This window comes from Psittacula echo (assembly GCF_963264785.1).
Source record: "Psittacula echo genome assembly, chromosome: 8".
Classification (NCBI taxonomy): Eukaryota; Metazoa; Chordata; class Aves; order Psittaciformes; family Psittacidae; genus Psittacula; species Psittacula echo.
The window spans coordinates 9907043-9927499 of record NC_137744.1 but is presented as its reverse complement, the minus strand read 5'-3'; the positions used below and the strand labels follow the sequence as shown (position 1 = coordinate 9927499).

Below are 20457 nucleotides of genomic sequence, written 5' to 3'. Positions count from 1 at the left end.
ATGCCCCACAGCCACGCAGGCAGAGCCAGGCAGCTCTAGCACCTGCCAAGCGATCAGCATTCCCACCGCTCCTACCATGAAGTCATCCTCTGTTTCTTTGAACGTTCCATACATTACACACAGGAAGCCGAAACTGAGCCAGTTCTAGGGATGCAGAATGCACAATGCATAGCACAGTTGCTCACTCCTGGGAAAACAAGGATGTGTTAGCAGAAGGCATGGGAGCAACCTGCTTGTGAAGAGTGATTGGAGGTCCCGTGGACATAGGCAGCTTTCAGTTTCAGGTGCTCAGGCACTAATTTATTAAGCGATATGGGGGTTTATGGCTGTGTATTTGCCCCCAGATAAGCAAAAAAAGATGCCTTGTCCCTGTGGCTGTCCTGAAACCTGATACCCAAAAGAGTGAGGCCACTGTGCCCTTCCCACTGCAGATAAAAAGTGTCCTGTGTGTTCAGCTCACCAGAGAGTACTGGAAAGGTTTCCTGATCCTCTGTTAACTTTCTGATTAAAAGTCATTATCTCTCCCCCTCTAATTTGCAACAAATTTCCTTTTGACAAAACCATATCCAGGCTAAGCAGAAATCCATTCAGATCTCACAGTGAGAAGCCAGGGTGTAATGATACAAAACAACTTCTGGAAAACTCTATCCCTTGCTATTAACTGAAAACAAAAGGCTGTAACAGCGTGCAAAATTCTCGTGGGATAACACAAGAGTGACACTTCCTATGCCTGGCAGGAATCCCCCCATCATCTCCCCTTTCTACTGTAGTAAGTCTCAGGTCCTAAACCCATGTATTTTAAGCTCCCATGGCTCGAGATGTAGTGGTTGTTGTCACTATTCCAAGCTCACGGTTGCTTAGGACTGGAGTTAGAGTCTGAAAAACAGAGGCAGCTCTCTGTTTCCTTGGAAGTTTATCAGCCTTGATTCAGCCAAATCAGACAGGGAACTCCTGTTCTGGATCAAAGAGTCAAATTTAACAGCCTCACTGCAGGTAAGCATTCTGCTCTGGTGCAGATGACCAGGATAAACCAAAAGGTAACTTCAATATAACACAAAAGTAAAAATCAGAAGAATAAAAGGAGCCCTGTAAACAGCATGGAGTTCATGAACACAAGGGAACTGCTCACTCAGACCTATCTCCAGGTTGTACCAACTCCATCTTTTGAAGAGCTGAACAAGGATCACAGCTTGCCAGTCAGTGAGCATGGCAGGGCAGATACAAAACACAGCAGATTTCTGAATTGGCTATTGCAGAGCAACCTGATGAGAAAATAACTTGTTGCTGCTGACATTTCCACAGGACACTGCATATTTAGATTATCAACAAGCATTAGCAGAGAACAGCGAGGATGGGACATGCTGAAACCTGTTCTCTCTTCATTTTATAGACAAATCTTCCCCATTGCCTCCAACATATCCACATGACTGACAGTGATTCAGTATTGGGTTTGGAAGTTTATACAGGAAATATTCCCCTGACCCCAAAAGTCAACATTTTCCCAGTGAAACATGAGGGTTTCTAGTTCCTACTGTTTATTCATTGCAAATTCACTATCAGCTTGAAAAACACCTGAAAAATCCTTGAAGCAGGCAGAGAACTAATGGCATGGAGTACTCGAAAGTACAGTGGATTTTAGTGTTCCGTATTCACATGCTGATGGTGAAAACCCACAATAGCAGGGGGAGCGTATTTTACAGGCTGCTTTAACCAGCATCCCATGAAGAGGTTTGGAGAGGAGAGAAGGGTGATGAAATGCTACAGAGAACCTTTTCATCCCAGAAATCTGAGTGTTTCCTTATAGAACAGTGTTAGGCAACCCAAAGTAAGAGCAAGAGCAAAAATATTTATTTTTTAAACACAAATGTCAAGAAAATAAGTTAAAATCCATCACTGTGTAGACTCCAGTCTTCAGGACTGCAGGAGGTTGCTTCCCAAGCTCTCAGAGCTGGCATGCCTATGTCCTTGTCAGCGGGTTAGCAGCAGCACCAGCTCACAATGAACAGTATGAGGAAACATATCAAAAGGTATAGCCAACGTGGGGGTAAATGGGTCTCCTAACAGTTTCTTCCCTGGGTCAGGTGGGCAGCACAACCTGTGAAAAGCAAAGAGAGCATCCTTTAGACCAGTAGCAGAAGTCTACTTCTGTCACTAAGTCCATGGAAGAAAAGAGGAGAGGAGGGTGCTCACTCAGTAAAGTTCCTCATGGCTTCACCCTCTGGCTTGCAGGAGATGTAGAGCAGCCTTCGGATGGACCTGCAGTTTCGGATGGCTCGCACAACCCTGTAATCTGGGAAAACAGATACCGTGCTTTCCAGTGACCCTCCACCACCAATGAGCTCTCCAGAAAGAATTATTGCACAGGAAGCATCACACAACTGCACGTCACACACGCTTGTGAGACTACACCAGGACCAGCTTGGGACTTCCTAGTAGGCACTGAAGCAAGTCCAGCGGAGATGACTAAAACGGTTAGAGGGCTGGGGCACAGGATGCACAAGGAGTGTTTAAGGGCTGGGGTTATTCAGCCTGGGGAACAGAAGGTGAGCAGGGATCCGTTTGCTATCTTCAGTGGCTTCATGGGGGATTAGAGAGAAGATAGAACTACAACCTTTTCAGAGAGGCATGAGAAGAGGATGAGAGGCAACAGATGCACTGCAGTAAGGGGAAATGTAAGGAGTATTAGGGAAAAAAAATTCAGGAGAGAGTATCCACCCTTGGACACATTCAAACCTCAACTGTGCTCCATAGCCCTGTGCAACCATATACAACTCTGAAATTGGCCTTGCTTTAGTTGGGAGATTGCACACAGGCCTTCAGAGGCTCCTTCTCTCCTAAATGATTCTGAGAAGCCATGAAAGATGGGGAAAATATTAGAGCTGTCTGCTTTAAAGAGAAAGCATGACAAAGGCACTGGAAACAGCAGACCATGGGATTTTAGCTGCTGTCAGTACCAAGGTAAGAAACTAGAGACTAAGCAGGGGGTCTGGGGCCGGTGTAAGAGGTCTCACGGAGCTTGTTCAAAATTCCCTGCTTTCAAGGTGAAAATAAATAGCATATTCTCTTACGGAGCCCAGCCCGGGACGGGTTCACCACAGCAACAACGGGTCGGGCATCCTCCCACGATGACAGGAGTTGTGGTAACACGGCCTCTGCCTTTCCACTGTGAAACTCACAGTTTGAAATTCCTGTGAAGCAGAAAGCAACCGCACGAACTGAGCAGAGCCAGTCTCACCAGACATCAGGTATAACACGAAGCACCACCTTTTGCTGCGTGGAGGTGACTTGTCAGCATCCCTCTGCTCAGCTCTGCTTCCAGTTTTTCAGCAGTTAGCTCGAAACTCTCTGCCATGGCAAGTTTGAACTCACCATTGAATGCTGCATTCCACCTGGCATCCTCTATTGCCTTCTCCACCACCTCAATACCAATAATCTTAGACACTTGGCGAGCTAGAGAGAGACCTATTGCACCTAGAAACAAGGGACACAAAAATATTCCATATATCCATGCTGAAGAAACAAGCCTTTAGATAGTGGAGAATATTTCTCGCACGCAAAGAGCCAGCCCTGGGAGCCAGGCTCACACAGCCACTGCTCACCCGTTCCACAGCAGATATCCAGGAGGATGGTGTCCCCACCAACCTGACCCAGCTCCCCGACTGCCTGGTACAGAGCTTCTGCTCCAGCCGTGTTTACTTGAAAGAAGGCATCCGGAGAGATGCGAAACTTGAGGCCGAGCACTTCTTCAAAGATGTGTGGCTCTCCGTGAAGGAGCTGGAAGGGGGCCTGCTCGTGGGAGCAGCGTGTCATGGTGCTAGCAGAGCACACAAGAACCAGCTGTTAGAAGGCAGCAGAGAAGCAGTTCATTCCCATTCCCAGGGTGTTCATGTGCAGGGGAGGATGGGTCTCCCCCTACACTTTTATTTCAAGTGAGCCTTTCAAGAGGACCAAAGAATTCTGTTTTTTTGGTAAGGGATCTGTAATTTGCACTGCCTGTAATTCATCAAAAAAATCAAAATGACTTTGCAGAAGACAGCAGACCTAGGGTCTATTCCCCAGCTTTGCTGCTAATGTGATTCACTGTCTTGGGAGTAAACTCAAGGCTCGTAACTCCCATGAGGTAGGGCCACAGAGTGTATTCAAATATTTCAGGTCTGGAAAAACAAAACACGTGGCTATCTTAAAACCACATCTACAAAAGGCAGCCAAACGTTTGTCATTGTCTTCAAGCAGTCCCTGGACTGGTAGAATTTGAATTTGATTAGAGATGGAGGAGAAAAAGGAGGTGGTTTTCTTTCCACTTTTTTCCCATGTCAAGACATATACCTCTCTTGGAAATAGAGTGAAGTCAAGGCACACATTGCTCCAGGTCCACACGTGAAGAATTCCTTAAGTAATGATTTCTGAGTAGCCAGCGCCTCCTGTCAGCAGCCAGAAAGGACAAGCTGGCTGTTTGGGTAATCCAATTAGACACCTCTCCCCAGCAATACACCCAGCAAGCTCAGGTCAGCCAGGGGCCATCACCCAGCTCATGTGCCTCTTGCCGTGGCCCTGTCCTCCATGTACTCACTTGGCCCAGGTCCTGCGGGTGGAAGGTGATGATAGCCATGGTGTGACCGTAGCTGGTGGTGCGCACCACGAGCTCCCGCCAGTGGCCACCTTTGTGGAAGAGGAGGCAGGAGTCCAGGGGGGAGCGGCGGATGAAGTCCTCGTAGCACTGAGCAGGAGGGAAAGAGCACTTGTAGTAGAGTGAAGACAAATGCCCTGGTCTTAGCATAACTCTGTGCACCCCAAATGTGTGGTCATTCCACCAGTATCATCTGACTTTTACTGTTTGATTTCAACATGCTCAGTGAAAGCTCTTTCCAAGTTCTTGGAACTTAATTTCAATTTGTGATTCTTACATACTTCAATAGATTGACACAAATTAATTGTCACTTGATTAACTTCATTCTTTGGGATAGTTTAGAAGCTGCAACATTAACACACAGGCTTTTTTATCCATCAATCACAGTCAGCCCTGAAACTTCCCAAAACATGAAACTGGACTTGACAACACAGTGTAACTAAAATGACAATGTTCTCCCATCTAAAAGTTATAGCAGTCCTATTCCACAGTCCAGGAACAAACATGACTCATTTATTTACCTGGGCTACTTGTTTGTGTTTTAGGGGTATGTTCTCCATGTGGTTGGCTTTCACACAGACAATATTTCTTGCTGGAGAGAGACAGAGAGGTATTTAGTCGTTTCGTTTCAGGGCACATAAAGCACTGCCTCAGACATCCCAAATGCTCCAACATTGCTCTGCTGCCTATGGACAGGTGCACATCCCTCCATGCTCTCTCCCTGCTCAGCACAGACTCCTGGAACACGGCAAAAACACGGGAACAGCATAATTGAGAATAACAACCCTAAATCCTGGAGGGGCTGCTACCACAGCTGTCACCCTTACTGCTCTGTTTAGCACATTAAAGGCTGGTGTTTCTTAAGAAGCTAATGAACTGAGGTTTTCCGTTGTTTCCTTGGACTTGGTGGTGTTTCTGTTGGCATTGCCAGGATTCAGGCTTCTAACTCGGATGGGGGCTGTCACAGCAAAGCCTTGCCTTAACCCACACCAGTAGTTTTCTACCCAGCTCCTTGTCCTCCACTGACCTTTGCCGGTTCCCACATAGAGCCCCACGGTTTTGGGGTTCCCATCTGGTCCTCGGTTCACAGAGAAAGTAGATTTGTTTCGGTAGCCATTAATGACAGGCTGGGGGAGGAAAGAAGGAACAGAAAAGCCCTGGATTAAAAGGAAAAGTAACGGAGGGAAGCCAAACCCCAGCCTGGCTGTTCTGTTGGCAACACGGGAAGATCCACATGAATGTGCAAAATGCAGAAAGAGTTTGTGCATGAGACCCCCAGTACTTCCCCTTGGGAAGCAGGAATTGCTCTATGGGACAGAATGGTAACAGCTTTATCAGGGAAGGCTTGGGCACAAAAAAGGGTTCATAATCACTGGGCTTGTTCACTCTCCAGCAGTCACAGGCTGCAAAGTAGAAGCTACCAAGGACTGCCACAGACACATTATCTGCAACCAAGTAATCCCCACCATGAGACACTCTGGGATTTGAGTGAGAGACTGTTAGTGGCTCAGAGGGAACAGCATTCCCTTGGGACACTCACCGATGGCACTATAGGCTGGAGAGGACAGCAGAGTCCACCAGGTTGCTGTGTGTCTATGCCCAGGTCCTCAAGACAAGATGCCAGCGTCTGCAAAATCTTCCTCTGGCTTTCATACTTCACCTGCAGAGGAGTCCTAAGCCAGAAACACTCTCACAGGACCACACAGCAGTGGGCAGCCCATCACCCACCTCTGGGAAGGCCAACAGCAGGGAATACTGCAAGTAGGACACAGCCCCAGAGGAGCTCTGCCTTTCTCATCACCGCAGCTGCTTGGAGCAACGGAGAGAGAGAAATCCTGTGTCTGTGGTCTCAAAGCACTGGGACCACAGACACTGGAGAACTTGGTCCAGCCTGAAGCCCCAGTGAACCAGCTGGGCAGGATCACTGTGTGAGTACCCATCTTCTGTGCTGTTGGTGACCACACGCACCCCCCCACATGGGATCTCACAGTTCTAGCCTTGAACATATTTAATTTAGTTAATTTAATTCAATTCATTCCAATTTAAAAAAAAATTAAAATTCATTGTAATTTAATTATAAAAAATAATTTTAATTTCATTTAATTCATTCCACATTTCATTCATGAAGAATTAAAGCACCAGTAGACAGTGTCTGAAGAGTTTACATCATTAAGCAACTAAGATGCTTGGGGATGCTGCTCAAGAGGGATAGTAAGGACAACTGGGGCAACACAACAGAAGAAAGTCCACATACATCTTACCTGCAGCTGCTCTTGATAAGGAAATCTCCACAGTGGAGTCACTGCGTTTGCTAACCTGGAAAGCACAACATCACAGTAGTGCTGAGAGCTACGCACCTCCTCACCCTTATAGCATAACATCCTCACCAACTGCTTCATGGGCAGGACCCTTCTGGTACAGGCTTTCTACCAAAGCTGGCTGTGAACACTGAAACTCCCTTTTCATGGCACCTTCCCAGCGCAGCACACTTGTGGCTGGAAGAGTGACCCAGGAACCACAATGACCAGCTCTCCAGAGGACAGGCTGAGCCTCTGACAGATTGATCAGTGATGCCTGGGTAACCCAGGCATCTTTTTGATCTTCCTTTAGAGGACAGGGCCAGGAACAGTGTTTCCCCTGCACAGGGACCCAGAGAGACCCTGCCAAGCCCTGGGTGAGATGTGATTCCAGGATGGTAAAGCCAGGAGAATGATTATTCAAATGAGGAAAAAAATCAAACCAAAGTGCAGGCAGAAAAGGGAAAAATAAAATAGATAGATAGATAGATAGACAGATAATGTATTGTAGCTTCAGATGGGGTCTATTGCTTTCTCCCACTGAATCAGAGGCTTTGCCAATCCATTGCTGCTCTGAGGACAACCCAAGTCCCATATCCCTGGAGTTTTCTCCTAAAGAAGCAAGATGCTTCTCCCATCACTCGGTGCATCCATCCTGCATCATGTACCTGCTCACACTTCCAGTCACTACTGCACCTTTTCTATTTGCTAATGCTGTACTGGATTAATTCCACCAGAGTAAAATGCACAGTTTTTGTGTGACAGGCTGCTCACTCTCACTGACCGGGCCAATCATACCTTGACAGTTCAGAGATAAACCTCAGAACCTGGAGCTACTTGTACCTGAGGCAGGGTGAGCATGAACAAAGCACAGGAAAGCTAATCTAAAAATAAACCAAAACCAAACTCCAACAGAGAAAGGGGTGAAGTGGATACGATCCAAGCTGTAACTATCACCAACTGCAAACACACAAAGCCCGTCACTGGCAGCCTCAACACCACAGCTGGATAAACTGCTGCTGCTGCTTACTGGAATTCTTGGAGCTGCTTCCGAAGAACCCAACTATTTTCAGGCACAGAGCTGCAAATCAAATGGATTATTACTTTTTGCTTGCCAGTACGACAACCGCTCTGCTCCTGACCCTTTCCTCTTAGACCTTTTTATTTGTGGTTTCTGTTATTCCCATCCCCAGGCCAAGCTCCAGGGAAGCCAGCTGAGCCCTGGCTCTTCCATTCCTCCTGGAGAGCGCTGGCTGGAGATGAAACCCCCAGCCCACTACTCGAACCACTTCAGGTGCTTTGTGCTTTGGAAGCACGCATTTTGGTAAAGCCCTACCTCTCCTCCCAGGAGGAATGGGGCAGGCTGCGGCCCTCACCGCCCTTTCCCTTCTCCTTCCGCTGTGCTGCTGCCTTCTGTGCCGGCAAGCTGCGGTCCCAGCCAGGCAGGCTGCTCAGGAGAGCGCTTACAGGGTGCCGGTGCCGCATCCTCAGCGCACAGGACAGAGCCATGGTGGGGCGCAGAGCGGCTGCACCGTTGCCAGCAGCACAGCGAGGCCACCGCCAGCCCGTTGGGCACATCAGCTTCATCCCTGGAGACGGGTTGAGGAAAGCGCCGTGCTCCGCTCCGAGAATGAAACCACTCGGTTTAAAGCCACCCACGGCCCGCCTGTGCTTATACTTCACCCACTGCAGCCGGACGGTGCCTGCAGCAGGAGGCGAAATCGCTGCTTCCTTCCCGGGCCGCGATGACCGCAGCCGGGAACACCGCGCTACGCTGCCCGGTCGGACAGCGGCAGGAGAGGCGGGGCCTTCCCACTAGTGGGCGGGGCGTCCTTGAGATCTGCCCAATAGCCACGCCCCTTCCGTGCGCCGCCGTCCGCGTGACCGCGGAGTGGGCGCTGATTGGCCGGCGGCTACGCGAGGCGGAGTGAAGCAGCGAGCGTTCCGGGTGCGCCAGTTCCGGCTGGCGCGCGATGCTGTCGGTTGCGGGCAGCTCCGGCCCCGGTGGGGCGGGCGGCTCCGGGCCGGGCCTGGGCAGCGACGGCGATTTTCTGTCGCGATACCGGCTGGTGTCGGCCAAGCTGCGGCGGCGCTTCCTGCGCAAGCCGAACGTGGCGGAGGCGGCCGAGCAGTTCGCGGCGCTGGCGAGGGAGCTGCGCGCCCAGGAGAGCCTGCCCTACGCGGCCTGGTGCCAGCTGGCCGTTGCGCGGTGCGCGCAGAGCCTGTTCCACGGCCCCGCCGAGGCGGCCGCCCTGGCCGAGGCCGCGCGGCTCTTCCTGCGCCAGGAGCGCGACCTGCGGCAGCGCCTGGGGCTGCGCGGAGGCTTCGGCGAGCACGTCGCGGCGGCGCAGAGCTGTGGCGCGTTTGCCGCCCGCCTGCACTTGGAGCGGGGGCAGCCGGCGCTGGCGGCCGGGCTGTGTCTGGAGCTGGCCGCGGCGCTGCGCGACACGGGGCGGCCCGCCAGCGCCGCCGCGCCTCTGCAGCGGGCAGCCGACCTGCTGGCGGTGGCGCGGCTGCCCCTGGAGGCTCTGCGGTGCTTGGCCGACCGCGCCTCCTGCCTGCTGCTCGGTCGCGACTACGCCGGCGCGCTGGCGGCGCTGACTCGGGCGCAGGCGCTGGCCGCGGCCGGGCTGAGTGGTGGTGTCGGCGGCGGGGGAGCCCCCGGTGGTGCCTTCATGGACATGCTGGCGCGTTGCGAGGTGTCGCGGGTGCTGCTGTTGCTGCTGCTGCAGCCACCGCCCGCCAAGCTGCTGCCCGAGCACGCCCGGACGCTGGAGCAGTACTGCTGGGAGGCTCCCGAGAGCGGCGCGGGGCCCGGGACTGGTGGCGGCGCCGGGGCGGGTGGAGGCCTGCCGCCTGCAGCGAGCTACTTGCCGTCCGAGCTCTTCCTGCTGTTGCAGTCGGCTGTGCTGGCGTGCCAGGAGAAGGACGCAGAGGCTCTGAAGGCCCTGCAGGCCGAGCTCTGGCCGCTGCTTAGCGCAGAGCAGAACCACCTCCTCCACCTGGTGCTGCAGGAGATGCTGAGCCCTGCTGGACAGGGGCTCTGAGCACCACTGCAGGCATGGACGGGCCTTTTGCAGGGCTGCAGGGTCGGGCTTGGACTTACTGAAGCCACAGTCTGTGTCAGTTTATCTTCTATTTTGTTATTTATTTTTAATACGAATTCTATAACAGAAGCAAGTAATAATTGATGAGCAAATGCGTTCATCTTATGTTGTGTCATAGTAAACTACTCACTGTGCATATTGAAAGTTGTCATGCTTTGAAAAAGTGTAATGCTAAAGCAGAACGACAGAAACAGGGTGTTTCTTGAAGAACTGGCTGTAATTTGCAGACAGGAAAACTTGCCAGGGTGGTATCACCTGAGGTAAGGGTGCTGGAGGGTTTGCATGTCTGGGAATTGGAAGTTGCTGAAGTTGCTTTGATAAAAGGCAGCACGTAAAACTTTTTTGTTTCCCCCGAAGACGAAGATAGTGCAGCCAAAGAGAGCATTTGGCTCTCGTGGGGAAAGGGAGTTGGTCAGTGACCTGCAAGTAGCTGTCTGAGGACGGGTGCTGGTATCAGTCTGGCTGCATCTTACATAGAACAGATGAGTTTGTTTCTGCACCACGTTGTACTCTCCCTCTGTATTACTTATTGATTCCCACCCCAGTTTCCTCTGATGTTCCCACTGCTCCTGTTGAGCCTTACTCCAAGATTTTTAATGTTATCCTTAATCTTCCTGCAGTGCAGTCAGTGGAAGGGATGTCTGTGTGTGAAATATTCTTCCCCCATTTCCAGTGTTACAGCCTTCACACCTGGAACACTGGGGGTTTGGTTATGTGAGGAAATCAAATGACCAGGTTAAGAGAAGTTGTGGATCAATGTGCATCACTAATAGATCACTAACATTTCTTCGGGCTATAATTCATCCTAGGCAGATGTTAACCTGTTACTGAGTAGTTCTATTAGAAGAAGAAGATAATTGAAAAGAATGTGAAATTAACCCCGGAGTTGGGAGGAGATTGGCTGCCTGGCTTTGGGGAGATCCTATTTGGGATTATAATAGGTGCCCAGTCTGGGGTTAGAAATCTGGTGTGTCATGGTTTAAGCCGAGGCCGTAAATTAGAATCACGCTTGCAAGAAGCTAAAAGTAAATTGAAGCAGGGTTATGAGGGGGCTTTGGAGAATGGTGGGGATCCATTGCTCCAACGGCTTCAACCAGCACCAGCAGGAAGGCAGGTACATGGTATCCAGTCTGGAGACTCAGGGATCCAAGTCCTCTCTCACCAAAGCTGGACCCCAACCGGGAGGGTCCATCCGCTGTGTTAACGCCTCACTTCGCTGTAAAGGTTCAGACGGGACAACAGGATTCACCGCTCCGCTAAATGACTGCTGCCAACCACCCCCCGCACGCTGCCTGCGGAGCCGAGGGAACCAACGCCGCTTCCCGATGGGACAGGACATCCGGTTCCTCCGGCCGCCGGTAGGTCGAGGCCTGGGCGCGCAAAGCGCTAGGCGGGACCAGGCGCTGCGCGGGGCTTGTCGGGAAGGGACGGCCTCCGCGGTCCCTGCGCGGCGGCGGCGGCGGCACCACGCGGTGCGGCCATGGCTGACGGGAACGGTGCGTGGCGGAGGGCCCGGCCCGGCCCGGGGTGGGGGTTCGGGGCAATGGGCGCGGCCCGGGGCGCGCTCCGCTGCCGGCGGGGATGCTCACCGTGTCGCTCCCGCAGGTTCCAGTGTGACGAAGCGGCGCAAGAAGGAGAAGCGGGCGCTTGCCGATGAGGATGTAGCGGTGAGTGCGGAGATCCCGGCTTAGAGGGGAGAAGGGAGAGAAGGTGACGGGGGGTTCCGCAGCTCCATCCGTGGGGGCTAAGGGCAGGGCTTGGGAGTCCGCGGTGCCTCACGGCGTGCCCGAGCGGGAGCATGGCCGGGGCCACGTGGAGGCAGCAGGGGGAGCGCGGGCCTACGGGGTACCCCTTCTGATCTCGGTACCTTCATCCCCATCAGGACATCCAGCACACGGAAGAGTTCTTCATCAAACCCGAGTCCCGCGTCGCCCAGCTGGACACGTCGCAGTGGCCCTTGCTGCTGAAGGTAGGGGGGGTCATAGACAACCTCGTGGCCCTGGTCCTGCTGCATTCTTTTGTCCTCAGTGTAGACCCCTGGAGAAGCACAGCTCCTTCTCTGTGCAACCCTGCTGCTAGGGAATAGCTCTCTGTATGCAGAAATCATGTTATAATGTTTGTCCTGCAGCATGATTTGCATGCCTGCTTTATAAGTTTGCCATCTCTTCTGTAAAGACCCAGCCAGATTTCTTCTGTTTATTTCAGTTGCCTGTGGTCTGTGTGTACTTATGAATTGCTTGTGCTGAGTTTCTGGGGCACACTGGATTTATGCTGCATTGTAAAGGCTGGTATTCTGCTGCTTTCCCATCACTTTTCAGTGTGGGACTTCTTCTTTCTCTTCCCATAAAACATGGTTTCATTGTTGGGTCATTTTCATTTTGGAAGAGGCTCTTAACACTCAAATGTACAAATTAGACGTTGTGTAACTGGGGAGATGTATTGGGGCAAAGCAGCCCTGAAACTAAGGTGAGCTGACAAACACTTGTAACTTTTGCTTTGATTTTGTAGAACTTCGACAAGCTAAATGTGATGACAGCACACTACACACCTCTTTCTTTTGGCGCTAATCCCCTGAAGAGAGAGATTTCTGACTATGTGAGGTGAGTGCAGTAGGGGCTGCAGTGATTTATTTCTCTTCCACAGTTAATATCTTCAACCTATTTTCTGTTCTGGATTCCCCTTGTACCTTTCTGCTCGACTCAGTGCCTTGCTGCTAACCATTAAGTGTCCAAATAGGAGCTGCTGATCACTTCCTGTAACGCTTGCTTTGTTCTGGGGTTGTGGCTGATCTGTGGATGCACATGCAAACATTGGGGTCTTATGGAAAGTCCTTTGGCCTGCTAGGCTTTGAGACTGCTTGGAGTTTGTTTCTAATAGTTTACTTTGGCTTAAGTGCAGAGTAGTGATGAGAAGTTTGGGGAGAAGAGAATTCTTTGATCATGAAATATTCTCATTGCTGTGTGCAGAGCAGCTCAATGTGTACTCAGTGACAGCTGTGTTGTGAGGCTCACAGCTCACTTGGCTGCAGAGAAATACATTTCTTTGCAGCCATAACAAATACTGTCAGCATTTTTATGCTCTTGATGTGTTTGCCACAGTGCTTAGTTCCTACTCTCTGTCATCTTGCACTGTAGGTCTGGATTTATTAACCTCGACAAACCTTCCAATCCATCTTCCCACGAGGTAGTTGCATGGATCCGACGCATCCTTCGAGTAGAGAAGACAGGACACAGTGGCACTCTGGATCCTAAGGTGACTGGGTGCCTCATTGTGTGCATTGAAAGGGCGACACGACTGGTCAAATCTCAGCAGAGTGCAGGTATGTTTATTGCCTGGGATCATTTGCAGTGTAAATGGGGAGGTGTGGAGTTCTTTTGAAGACAAAATGGAGATTTCCAGTCTTCGAAAGGACAAGGACTACCCTTGCTCTTCAGTGCCTTGAGCCTAGGGATTGCTTGTCCTTCTCACTACAAGTTAGGGAGGGTGCATCCCTGCTGAACCAGGTTCTTTTCCTTGATTGCTTCTTTGAGGCTTGTGCAGTTTGAAGTCACTGAAAACATTTCTGACAGACTGCTTTTGTGTGCTAACAGAACTTATGGCTCTACGAGTCCAGTGAAATGAAATCAGTGAAGAATAAATGTAGCTCAGATTTATTTCATTGGAAGAATAGCCAACTCCATACCAAACTGTGCGCACTTTGTAGGAGAGGTGGTTGTGAACCCTTCAGGGCTCTGGCTGTGAAGCAGGGAGGACCTTGAGGTCAACATTAAATGCAAGCGGCCACTCCTGACTGCTCTTGTCGTTTTTTCAGGCAAAGAGTATGTGGGAATTGTTCGGCTGCACAATGCAATTGAGAGTGAGGCTCAGCTTGCCAGGGTAAGTCTCAGCATGCTCTCAGCCATGCTGGCACTGCACGTGCAAAGTGTACAGATGAGAGGGTAGGAGCAGAGCTCAGGTGTGCTCTGTGTGTGAGGTGATGATGAAGTTTATCCATTCTCTGAGTGCAGTGGTGCTGCCCTCCTGCAGCACCCCGATTCCTGTTCTAGGGTCTGGGTGCTGTGCAGCCTCCAGAGACCCTCTGGTCTGCCAGTGTCCTACTGGGGGCTGTTGTGGTGTGTGGCTGGCTGCCTGCAGGAGTGAAGTGGTGCTGGCACGGTTGGAGCCCCTCTTTGGGGGGCTCTGTCCTCACTGAGATGAAGGATGATGTCTGATCACATACTGCCACCTGATGAAAAAGCCCAGCTGTGCTCACTGGGGTCGCATTTTGACCACATCCCTGGTTCACATTGGCTTTATTAAATATGACATCACCAAATTATGGTGAACCTTCTTGCTCATGGAAGTGGTCATAGTTGCTGGAGACCCCAAGGTGTTGGGGTACAGGTGTCAACAGTTACTTCTGCTTCTATCCTTAGGCAATAGAAACTCTGACAGGCGCACTGTTTCAGCGACCACCCCTCATTGCTGCTGTCAAACGACAACTGAGAGTCAGAACCATCTATGAGAGCAAGCTGGTGGAGTATGATCCTGAGAGAAGATTAGGTAAAACAGGGCTTTCCTGCCTTCTTCCTATTAAGCTGGTGGCTGATAAAATTTCCTGTGAAATGGGCTGCTTCCTATTCTTGGCAAATGTCTTAAGACCTAAATCTGCACCACCATCAAGCAGTAACTGCTTCATGCATTACTTGGATATGCTGAGAAGCAAATCCTCTGTGTTTTTCCTACTGCTGCATCCTTCATTGAAAGAGCCAAATGATGTCAATTTAGATGGCATTAGCACTCAGTGCAACGATGACCTTCATCTATCACCCCAGGCTGATGGCTCTGTGAAGGGTTCAGTGTACAGCTTCTCTTGGAGGGAGTTTCTAGATGTGGTTCATTTCTGGATACGTATTTAAATACTCTCTTGTCCTGCCCTCTGTTTCAGGTATCTTCTGGGTGAGCTGTGAAGCAGGCACATACATCCGAACACTCTGTGTTCACCTTGGGTTGCTGCTTGGAGTAGGGGGCCAGATGCAGGAGCTCCGCAGAGTGCGCTCAGGCATCCTGGGAGAGAAGGTAGAGTGGTAGCACTAACTATAACCAGCCAGCTTGAACTTGTCAGAATTGCAGGAGTGTCTTGGAACTGCATTAGTGTTACAGAGTTAGGAGAAGGTACTGGTGCATGGCAGCTTGGGGGAGTTTAGTGAATAGCCCTGAAAACATGGGAGCTCTTGCTGGTCTGGATGGTCTGGAACCAAAGTGTTGAGTTCAGTTCAAGGTGTTGTCCCTGTTCTGGTAATTAAACTTTGGGACAGTGAATGACTGGGAAGTGCACCATGGTGACTGAAAGTGTGTTTCATGCCACCTGTGTTTCTCAGCCTACAAACCATGCATGTGCTGTGAGTTCAGGTGGATGGGCTGTCTGCTTTGCAATCAATGACCACTTGGTGTCAGGGCATAATGCAGGGAATGTGCTTCATCAGGCTGAGCCTGGGAGGTGCAGGCTTTTGAACACGGTACGGTCCTTTTAGTCTGGTCATAGCTGGATCCTGCTGCCAGTCCAGACTCCAGAACTGATTTCTTTTCTTGCAAAACACATGTATCAGTGGAAGTGCTTCCCCACCAATCTGTGCTCTTACTGCAGCTGTAATCCCTGCAGTCATTTCTGAATTCCAGGGGTTGGGTGTGTACAGCTGCTTCAAGAATTTATTCCATGTCACAGATTGCGGAGTTGGTTAATTCAGACTTCTTTGCCTAGAAGTCTCAGATAGTTGTTTAAATTTGGTCATATTTCAAAGTTTCATGTGGACACACCTGATGCATTAGATCCAAGTGCTCTCTGAGATTAGGAAGGTTGAAGTCTGTGGTAGCACAAGTCAGGCTGACCTCAGGTTGTTGGTGGAAAGTATTCTTGCCTCTTTTAGCTTGCTTTCTTGATGGTTCTGAATTGGACATCTGTTTTTCACTCCTTTTGTTGGACTTCAGCTGTTTGTGTTTCAAGTTAGTGGCTGGAGGAGAGTTCAGAAAGGTTTTATCTTAATCTTCACAGGATAACATGGTGACCATGCATGATGTACTGGATGCACAGTGGCAGTATGACAACAACAAGGATGACAGCTACCTGCGAAGAGTTATCCTGCCGCTGGAGAAACTGCTGACTTCACACAAGCGGCTGGTCATGAAAGACAGCGCGGTGAGCTCCTAACACAGTGCTAGCTAAGAGCCAGAGACTGCAGTGTTCTCCTCACTTGTACAGCTGGTATAATAAATGGAGGATCAGGGCTCCCATGGTGTCCAGTGCTGTCCTGATGGTGAGCTGTGTAGGATCTAGTATGAGCCACTGCCAGGTGAGCAGTAGGATGCAAGAGGCAAGAATCGAGTGGCAGAGAAGCTGCTCTCCTCACTTCAGGAGGATGCTGATGGTTATAGGAGATCTGCCTCACATGTTTGCTGTGATAGGTGCTTTGCTTTGCATAGTTCTTTTAGAAAGTTCTGAAGTTTTATATAATGGACAAGAAGAAATGTTATTGCTGGGACTGTAACAGCAGTGGGAAGCTAGAATATTAGAGGCACTTCTTACCTCGTTTTTGTTCTCATGTTGACTTATAAGCCTTCCTGTTTCCTATGTTTTCAGGTTAATGCCATTTGCTATGGAGCCAAGATTATGCTGCCTGGTGTCCTCAGGTATGAAGATGGAATTGAGCTTAATCAGGAGATTGTTGTCATCACCACAAAGGGAGAAGCTATCTGCCTAGGTATGAAACTCCTTCTTGTGCCCAGCCAGCTGCAGAAATAACAGGCTATGTTCTAATGAATGCACAACAAATGGGTCCCCATCCATCTGCAGAAGGTTTAAATACTGCTTCCTAATGGGCACTGTGGGTTAGTGTGTCCCAAGGCAGCTGGTGTTGGGCAGGATGTTAAGAAACAGGGGCTGTGTCAGTTCTTGGCAAGGTGTGAACGGTTCCTCAGCCTGGTTTCAGGTGTGGATGCTCAGGTGTGCTCTGTGTGTGAGATGATGACAAAGTTTATCCATTCTCTGAGTGCAGTGGTGCTGTCCTCCTGCAGCACCCCGATTCCTGTTCTAGGGTCTGGGGTGCTGTGCAGCCTCCAGAGACCCTCTGGTCTGCCAGTGTCCTACTGGGGGCTGTTGTGGTGTGTGGCTGGCTGCCTGCAGGAGTGAAGTGGTGCTGGCACGGTTGGAGCCCCTCTTTGGGGGGCTCTGTCCTCACTGAGATGAAGGATGATGTCTGATCACATACTGCCACCTGCACATCACACTTCCTGAGCAAACCAGTGTAAAAGGGCTTGAGCAACTCCCAGCTTCTGTGAAGTGACTCTTGGGGGTGCTTTGTTCTAACCAGGGTCTTCAGAGAAGCTGTGTAGGTGCCAGGGACTGACAGACTGTACAGATGATCTGTCATGGTGCTCAGTGGTGCATGGTCTCATGCTCTCTGCAGAGCCATGGGACTGATGGGCCTTGGAGGGGTAAACAGCCTAGCTGTTCCATCCTGCTGTTTGTACTGCCTGCACTCTGGTCATCTTGGGGACCTGGCAATGAAAACATTTATTGGTAGGATTAGTCTTCTATGTTTGCCTCTGCAAGGTTTTGTGAGCTGATAAAGGAGCAGCACTGCTCTTTTCTCTGTTGGTATGGTTCCTTGAGCTGCTTGGAAGTGCTCCAGGAGCTGCTTACAGAGCTCTTCCCCATCCAGTGGTGGTGCTGGTGCTGCTCCGGGAGGTGGTCTTGCTGTGTTTGCTGATCCAGAACCAGTCTTTCTGTGTAAGGTAGAGGCTTATGGTGTGGTTAATCCATTACTGATGGACTTGCTGCCTTTGAGCAGAGCAGGTCTCTGAACATTTAGTTGAGAACCTACCTTCAGTGATGTTTTGGAGTGAGATGGCACTGGTGAGAGGTGTTGCTCCTCTTTGTGCTGACAGAAGAACAGGCTGAACGCAGCAGGTTCCTGCATTGCTGTCACAGTTGTGCTGTTAAAAGAGTTAATGAACTCTCTGCCTGCTTTTGCAGCCATTGCCTTGATGACCACAGCAGTGATTTCTACCTGTGATCATGGTGTTGTGGCAAAGATCAAGAGAGTGATCATGGAGAGAGATACGTACCCCCGCAAATGGGGTCTCGGTCCCAAGGTGAGTGCTGTGGGGCATGGTCAATTCCAGGATGTGGCACCTCATGACCCTCAGGCAGAGATGTGCTGTCCTGGAGCCACAATGGTGATGATTCCCAGTGCTTTGACTGTGCCAGCCCGGTGCCAGTGGGAGTGAGGCTTTACCTCCCAGTGGAGCCTGGGCAGCTCTGCCTGAGGCCCAGCTGGAACTGCTGCTCAGGCATGGGCTCCTCAGGTCTCTGCAGCACCAGTCGTCCTCTGGTAAAGAGCCAAATGATGTGAAATGGATGGCACTAGAGCTCTGTGCAAAGATGACCTTCATCTATCACCCCATACTGATGGCTCTGGAGAGGCCCACAGCAAATGTGAGGTGATGGAGGCCAGTGCAAGCATCTTGGAGTCTTTAGCAGTGCCCTGCATTTGCAGCTGGAGTGGTTCAGCTGAAAGGTAGCAGGTCACAAAGGTGGAGAAACCAATCAAAGATCTGAGCTTCACATAGAATATTCTATTCTATGATTCTATGTCCAGAGTCATCTTATGCTGCTGCTGTTACTTCCTCCACAAATTAGCCCTTATTCGGTGGTGAAGATGCCTTCTTGTAGGCTGCTGTGCAGGGGATGTTTATAAGCTCCTTAGAGAAGTGTTAAATAAGTAATGCTGTAGTTGTTGGTGTGTTCTGGAGTACCTCCTCTTAGGTTGAGTGGATGAAACTCTGGGGATGATTTCTTCTTCCTGGAGCTGCAGTCTGACTTGTTGCGTGTTACTCTCAGGCCAGTCAAAAGAAGATGATGATCCAGAAGGGTCTGCTGGACAAGCATGGAAAGCCCAATGAGAGCACACCAGATTCCTGGAAGAAGGAGTATGTGGATTACAGGTGGGTACAGCTCCTTCATGATGGGGCAGAAGGGAGCCCTGTGCAGTGAGGGCTGGGCTGCTGCCATTTGTTCTTAAAGCATATTGGCACAAAGCTGGTGGCTCTCTGGACCTATGGGATATGGTGGCATTTCTTGGATGGAGCATGCTGCTGGTGGGCAGTGGTGGAGGGAAAGGCCTTGAGCAGACAGTTATCCCTTTCTAGCCTGTGCTTGTGGTTTTAGAGGGAGTCAGTCTGCTAAATTAAATGGGGGAAACCTTGCTGTTGCCCTGCCTTGTCTGACCCTGGTGCAGGCTGCAGGTCTTCCCCACACCAGCTTCCCCACCCAGCACCCAGTGTGGGTTACAGAGCCCCTGAGGCAGGATGGGACTCTGTGCTCGTACAGAGCAGTGCGAGTCAGTTCCTCACTGTCCTGCTCAGTCTGGGGATCTTCTCTTTCAGGGATACTTCCAAGAAAGAGGCAGCTCCTGTTTCAGAGCCGGAGAGGGCTCCAAAAGTGAGTATCTTTACAGATCTCTGGCTGTGAGATGGGTATGAGGAAGGCCCTGATGAAGGGGTGGATACGTGCCTATTCCCCTAAGGCAGCTGGTATCAGGTGCTGGATTGAGTGCTGCTTTGGTTGGTTGTTTTACAGGGGAAGGTGTTTCACTTTCTGGGAGCCTAGTGCCCAGATGTGTATTGTGGTTGCATGGCCCATGAGCTAGCTGTAGGGTGCCCTATTTAGAGCCTTGTCTCTGGGATGTTGTCCTTTGGTTATGAGCCCTGTAGCACAGTATGAGAATGAGGAGCTCTGATTTGTAGTGTACAGGCTGCAGCATCCAAGGAAATCCATTGTATGGAGCCACAGGGGAGATCTGTTGTGCCAGAAAACCTTTCTGGAGGCTACAGACAGCTGCGGAAACGTCCATGTGAGGGTTGCGCCTAAAGTGCCCTAGGTCAGGGCTTGTGCTGTGATCTAAGGATCTAAGCCAGGGCTTGTGCATGCACTTGGAAAGATGCAGCAGTGTTTCAAACCTTGCCGCATTTGGGGTACAGGAAGTACAGGGTACAGAAGCAAATCCTAGCCAGTGTATGCGGGAGGGGACCACTGGCAAGTCCGTAGCTTCACCCTGCTGCTCAAAGCATTGTTAACTGTGTAGTTTGATGGAATCAGGTAAAATAGTTGCAATGGGCTTGCAAACAGGTCTTCTATCACATGAGCGGCTTTGGGAGGTGGTGTGTCTGACAACGTGTTTCTCTAACAGAGGAAACGAGAGTCGGAGAGTGAAAGCGAGGAGACTGTGAGCCCGCCATCCCCTGCCAGCCCGCCACCAGAGGAGCTGAGCAAAAAGGAAAAGAAAAAGAAGAAGAAAGAGAAGAAAGCCAAAGAGGCAGCTGAGAGTGGAGGAGAGCAAAGAGAAGTGGTACGTAACTGGGTGCTCCCATGGTACAGTCCAAGCATGGG

At 50.6% G+C, this 20457-nt stretch overlaps 3 protein-coding genes across 6 annotated transcripts in view; 2 read left to right on the top strand and 1 right to left on the bottom strand.

Annotated features, from left to right (window-relative positions):
• Window positions 1–1826: 1826 nt before the first annotated feature.
• On the bottom strand, window positions 1827–8699 carry TRMT2B (tRNA methyltransferase 2 homolog B). The gene is made up of 12 exons (XM_080624919.1): window positions 8261–8699; window positions 6889–6943; window positions 6168–6287; window positions 5655–5754; window positions 5149–5219; window positions 4571–4717; window positions 4327–4421; window positions 3600–3814; window positions 3370–3471; window positions 3069–3188; window positions 2191–2290; window positions 1827–2095 (listed from the first exon to the last, which is right to left on the bottom strand). The coding sequence occupies exons 1-12, from the start codon at window positions 8509–8511 to the stop codon at window positions 1969–1971; spliced, it is 1503 nt and encodes a 500-aa protein (XP_080481045.1). The 5' UTR covers window positions 8512–8699; the 3' UTR covers window positions 1827–1968.
• A 140-nt stretch (window positions 8700–8839) lies between these two features.
• On the top strand, window positions 8840–10493 carry F8A1 (coagulation factor VIII associated 1). Its single transcript, XM_080624765.1, has one exon. The coding sequence runs from the start codon at window positions 8898–8900 to the stop codon at window positions 9969–9971; it is 1074 nt and encodes a 357-aa protein (XP_080480891.1). The 5' UTR covers window positions 8840–8897; the 3' UTR covers window positions 9972–10493.
• The window catches only part of DKC1 (dyskerin pseudouridine synthase 1), a 20673-nt gene continuing 10206 nt past the window's right edge, over window positions 9991–20457 (top strand). For 2 of the 4 annotated variants that reach the window (XR_013957548.1, XR_013957549.1), the window contains exons 1-14: window positions 10634–11527; window positions 11637–11698; window positions 11914–12000; window positions 12540–12631; window positions 13166–13350; window positions 13843–13907; window positions 14447–14573; window positions 14959–15089; window positions 16063–16206; window positions 16648–16768; window positions 18043–18161; window positions 18910–19013; window positions 19455–19509; window positions 20258–20416. Coding sequence is in view for 2 of the 4 variants with exons in the window: in XM_080624760.1 (XP_080480886.1) it covers window positions 11512–11527; window positions 11637–11698; window positions 11914–12000; window positions 12540–12631; window positions 13166–13350; window positions 13843–13907; window positions 14447–14573; window positions 14959–15089; window positions 16063–16206; window positions 16648–16768; window positions 18043–18161; window positions 18910–19013; window positions 19455–19509; window positions 20258–20416 (1467 nt within the window). In the remaining 2 variants the exon portion in view is untranslated. Of the gene's footprint in view, window positions 10047–10633; window positions 11528–11636; window positions 11699–11913; window positions 12001–12539; window positions 12632–13165; window positions 13351–13842; window positions 13908–14446; window positions 14574–14958; window positions 15090–16062; window positions 16207–16647; window positions 16769–18042; window positions 18162–18909; window positions 19014–19454; window positions 19510–20257; window positions 20417–20457 lie in introns of those variants that run through there. The other 2 variants (XM_080624760.1, XM_080624761.1) reach the window with 2 other exon arrangements.

Coding starts and splice junctions, on each gene's coding strand:
- TRMT2B (XM_080624919.1), bottom strand. CDS start 8,511: ATGAAGCTGATGTGCCCAACGGGCTGGCGGTGGCCTCGCTGTGCTGCT. Junction 5,755..6,167: donor TCCAGCCTATAGTGCCATCG/GTGAGTGTCCCA, acceptor TTCCTCCCCCAG/CCTGTCATTAATGGCTACCG. Junction 2,291..3,068: donor CCCGTCCCGGGCTGGGCTCC/GTAAGAGAATAT, acceptor CTGTTTTCCCAG/ATTACAGGGTTGTGCGAGCC.
- F8A1 (XM_080624765.1), top strand. CDS start 8,898: ATGCTGTCGGTTGCGGGCAGCTCCGGCCCCGGTGGGGCGGGCGGCTCC.